This window comes from Emiliania huxleyi (genome assembly GCF_000372725.1).
Source record: "Emiliania huxleyi CCMP1516 unplaced genomic scaffold EMIHUscaffold_302, whole genome shotgun sequence".
NCBI classification, from domain to species: domain Eukaryota; phylum Haptophyta; order Isochrysidales; family Noelaerhabdaceae; genus Emiliania; species Emiliania huxleyi.
In genome coordinates this window covers 43,355-47,316 of record NW_005199753.1, presented here as the reverse complement: position 1 = coordinate 47,316, position 3,962 = coordinate 43,355, and the positions used below count along the sequence as shown (strand labels likewise).

The 3,962-nt window shown below is 70.0% G+C and overlaps 1 protein-coding gene across 1 annotated transcript in view; it reads right to left on the bottom strand.

The window, feature by feature from the left end:
• Positions 1-3,962, bottom strand: part of EMIHUDRAFT_116638 (hypothetical protein) — a gene marked incomplete at both ends in the record, with an annotated part of 6,752 nt that overhangs the window by 938 nt on the left and 1,852 nt on the right. The window contains one exon of the mRNA XM_005774970.1: positions 97-3,649. Coding sequence (XP_005775027.1) covers positions 97-3,649 — 3,553 coding nt within the window. The remainder of the gene's footprint in view (positions 1-96; positions 3,650-3,962) is intronic.

Sequence of the window (3,962 nt, the reverse complement as noted above, 5' to 3'; positions counted from 1 at the left end):
GCAAGTTCCGGGTCTTCAAGGCGGCGTGCGTAGCCGCTTAAGGGGGCGTTTTTCTGGCATTTCGCTCGAGCCACGAGTGCGTCTGATCGATGCCACCGCCGTCGCCCGGTGCGCTCGCCGCGGCTCGCTGGGCCTCCTGCCTCGCCTCGTCCGCCGCCCGCTCTGCTTGCAACGCCTGCTCCGCCTCGGCTGCGCGCTCCGCCGCCTCGGCCGCCGCCTTTGCTCGGGCCTGCGCTGCCTTGGCCGGGCTCCCGTGTTCGAGACAGTCGAGGATCATTGCCCCGACGGTCGCGCGGGCGGTGCCGCTGCGCCTGTGGTGCGCCGCCGCCGAATACTGCAGAAAGTGGCGCAGCGCCGGCAGCTCGGTCTCGACTGCGCAATTGAAGAGCAGCGCGCCACCGTCAGCGTCGCGCACGCCAGTCAGCTTCTGATAGTCGAGCGATGAGACCGTAAATACGGGAAGGTCCATGCGCGCGGCCTCCCAACAAGGGGCGAGCGGCCGGTGCAGGGGCAGATCGGACGGGCGGAGGTCGCGGCACCAGCTCGCCGAGAGCTGCGCCTTGGTGTACTTATTCCGGGCCTGAGCGCAAGTTCGCGCGCTCGCGTCCTCCGGCAGCCCGAGGTTGCCCGCGACCTCGGACGGCGAGATAAGATCCGCCTGGCTCGCGACCACGCACAGCGCGCCGAGGAAACCGCCATTCTCGCCGGTCATGAGCGCGTCGCGCAACGGCGTCGACAGGATCTGGCTGACGGTCTTGTCGTTGCACGTGCGTCGAATCGGCGACACAAGCCAGACAGCATCCGCTTCGGCGATGACGCTCTTCACGGCGGCGTTGCGAGCCTCGTTCTCGTCGTGTAGGCCAGGCGCGTCGATGACGCGCACGCCGCTGCTCAAGGGCGCGAACGGGCCCCGCAATGACACGCGCTCAACCAGCGGCCACCATGCTGCCCCGTCGCCGTCCTCCGGTGAGTCGACGAAGGGCCGCACCTGGGCGGCCGCGTCGCTCGCGCTCTCCGCGTGCATCACTACGCTGCGACCCAAGTCCTTCAGCCGGGGATCGGCAGCGAGGTCGCCATGCACGTCGATTTCAGCGCCGTAGAAGGATCGGACGCGGACCAGCGCGCCGTGCCCCGCATCGCCCTCGCAGGGTCGCCGCCCCTCGGCAGCGGCAGCCTTCACACAGAGCCGCGCGTCGTCAATGACAGCCGCCCACTCGTCGGCGCTCACCAGCCGCACGGCCGCCTCGAAGAGCCGCTCGCCGCTCCAGAGCACCTCCACCACCGCAGCCGTGCACGCGCGCATGGCGTTGGTCGGCAGCAGCTGGTCGGTGCCAAGCAGGCTATTGAGGAGGGTGCTCTTGCCCGCGCCCGTGTCACCGACCACGCAGATGGTGAACGGACGCGCTGGCCGGGCTGGAAGCATCTCGAGGCAACGCGACGGCGAGAGGGCCGCGGCGGCGCAGGCTGGTGCAAGCCGTGACCACACCTGCTCGATGGTGTGGCTGGCGGGCGGCGGCTCCGCCAGCCGCGGCGCGAGCCGGCGCCACTCATCGGGCGAGAGGGAGCACAGCAGCGCGCCGTCGACGCCAAGCCGCTGCAGCTGCTCGGCGCTCGGCGTCACCGCGCCATCGCAAGCGTCCGCGAGCCAGGCTGCAGTCTCGGCAAACGAGGGCGGCCGCGCGGCGTGGCCATCGCGAAGCTCGACCGACATACGTCGCAGGGCGAGCCAGAGCCCTCGCGCCGCGAGGAAGGAGGCGTCGAGCGCGCCGTCCTCCGCGTCGGCCCCTCCCGATCGGCCGAGGAGCAGTTCGCGCAGCTCGGTCTCGCTCAGGCTGCAGAGCACCCCGCGGTCGAGCTCTTCCTCCTCGCAAGCCTTGGCTGCCGCGGCAGCCACGTGGGCCGGCAGGAGTGGAGCCAAGCGCGCCTCGACCCACGCACCCATCGCCTTCGCTCCGTCCGGCGGGGGAGGCAGCGAGGGCTCGCCGTCGGGGACAGGGTGGAGCAGGGCGGCGGTGGCGGCGCCGTCGCCTTTGGCGTTGGCCCAGCGCGTGAAGCGCTGCACGTCGAGCGGCTCGGCCGTCAGGCAGAAGCGCGGCAGTTGGGGAGGGGCTGACCCCGGTGGCAGCGCGGGGTGGGTGCCGTTCGGGAGCCGCTCGCCGACGACCTGCTTGAGCGCGGGGCGCAGCGACGGCTTGCAGAAGCGCTTGCAGATCCCCAAGGCCATCTCCTTGACGGCAGCCCCGTCCTCGCCAGCCGCCAGAGCCAAGCCCAGCGCCTTCGCGACGCTGTAAACAAAGTCGCCGCCGGGCCTTGCGCAGACGGAGCACGGGCTCTTGCTGCTCAGAGGCCAGGCGGTGCTGTTGTGGGCGGGGCAGCGGGAGTTTTCGCCAATCGTGCGCTGCATCTCAGCGCTCGTCCACGCCGCATGCACGTGCGTCAGCGCCCTGCCCGCGGCTGTGTCGCCCACAGCATTCACGCGCTCCAGCAGCCGCAGTCGCTGCACCGGGTGGCGGGCGAGCTCCGCCTTGGCCGCGTCCCAAAAGGCCGCGAGAAGTGGCGCAAGCGACGTGCTCCACTCCTCGACGCTCTTGAAGGCCGCGTTGCGCAGCGCCTCAACGCTGTTCTGCGCCTTCGGGATCGCGTTGTGCGGAAGCTGCGAGATGGACGCGAGGCAAAGGAGCGCCTTGTCCACCATCGCGACGACTACCCCTTCGACCGCACTCTCTGCGGCTGCCCGGAAGGCGAAGCTCACCACACCGCCAAGACGCTGCGCCGTCAGTCCGGCGGCCTCAACACTACAGCGGCCCAGCCGTGCCGTGGCGATTGGGAGCGAGAGGGAGTTGGGCTTCCCTTGCGCGGCGGTGGCGGCCGCGAGCGTGTCCAGGTCTTGGACCTCCAACGTATCCACCATGCCGCGCAGTGCCGACTCGGCGTGCTCCCACCGAGCACCTTGTAGCCGACAGAGCCGGGCGAGCGCAGCCTGGCGCTCTGCGCCGGCCGCCAGCTCGACGCTCTTCAGCAGAGTGCCAACGAGCAGAGCGTCGGGCACCGAGTGCTCCTGTAGCAGCAGCGCATCTGCGAGCAAGCTGACCTTGCCCGTCGGGATCGTTGGCGACGGCCGGACCGCCCGCTCGCACAGCATGGTGAGGAGGTCGCTACGAAGCCACGGCGGCGAACGCGCGAGCTCAAGGAGGAGCACGTCCGACTCCTCTTCGCCGAGGGCGGTACCAACGCTGGCCGCGCGCGCGCTTGCGAGCCGGTGGATGTGCTGGAGCTCGAGCAGCCTGCTCTTCGCCAGCGCCTCGAGGCTCTTGATTGCGGCCTCGAGGCGCCCGCCCGCTGCGCGTGCTACCTCCAGCGCGGCAGCAGCCTCAGCCTCGCAGAGCGGAGCGGGCGTTTGCATGCCGCAGTAAGACAGCAGCGCGGTTCGCGCCTCGAGAATGGAGGAGGCGGCCTTCTCAGCGACGACGCGCTGCAGCTGCCGCTCCAGCTCGGCAACGCTGCTCGCCTGCTCTGCGCGCATTGCCGTCACCTCGGCCGTGAGCGCAGCCAGCGCAGCCTCCTGCTGCATGACTGCCCCACGCGCGGCGCCAACATCGAGCGTGGAGCGGAGGGTGGCGACGTCGGCCTCGCCGAGGGCGCCGCAAGCCTCGAGCAGCGTGTGCGGCGGCGGTGGAGCAGGCTGTGGAGGGGCTGCAGCGGGCTGCATACACATCGTCACGAAGGCGGGAATATGGAGCGGACCAGCGCCAGTGGTTGGGGGTGTGTGGGGGGGGGGGGGGTCGGGGGGGGGGGGGGGGCCCTTTGGGGTTTGGGGGGGGGGGGGGGGGGGGCCCGGGAAATTGATTCCCAAACCAATCCCCTTTTTTTTTTTTTTGGGCAAAAAAATTTTAAAAAAAAAAAAATCCTTTTCCCCCCCGCCCCACCAAAGGGGGGGGGGAAAAAATTTTTTTTCCAAAAAT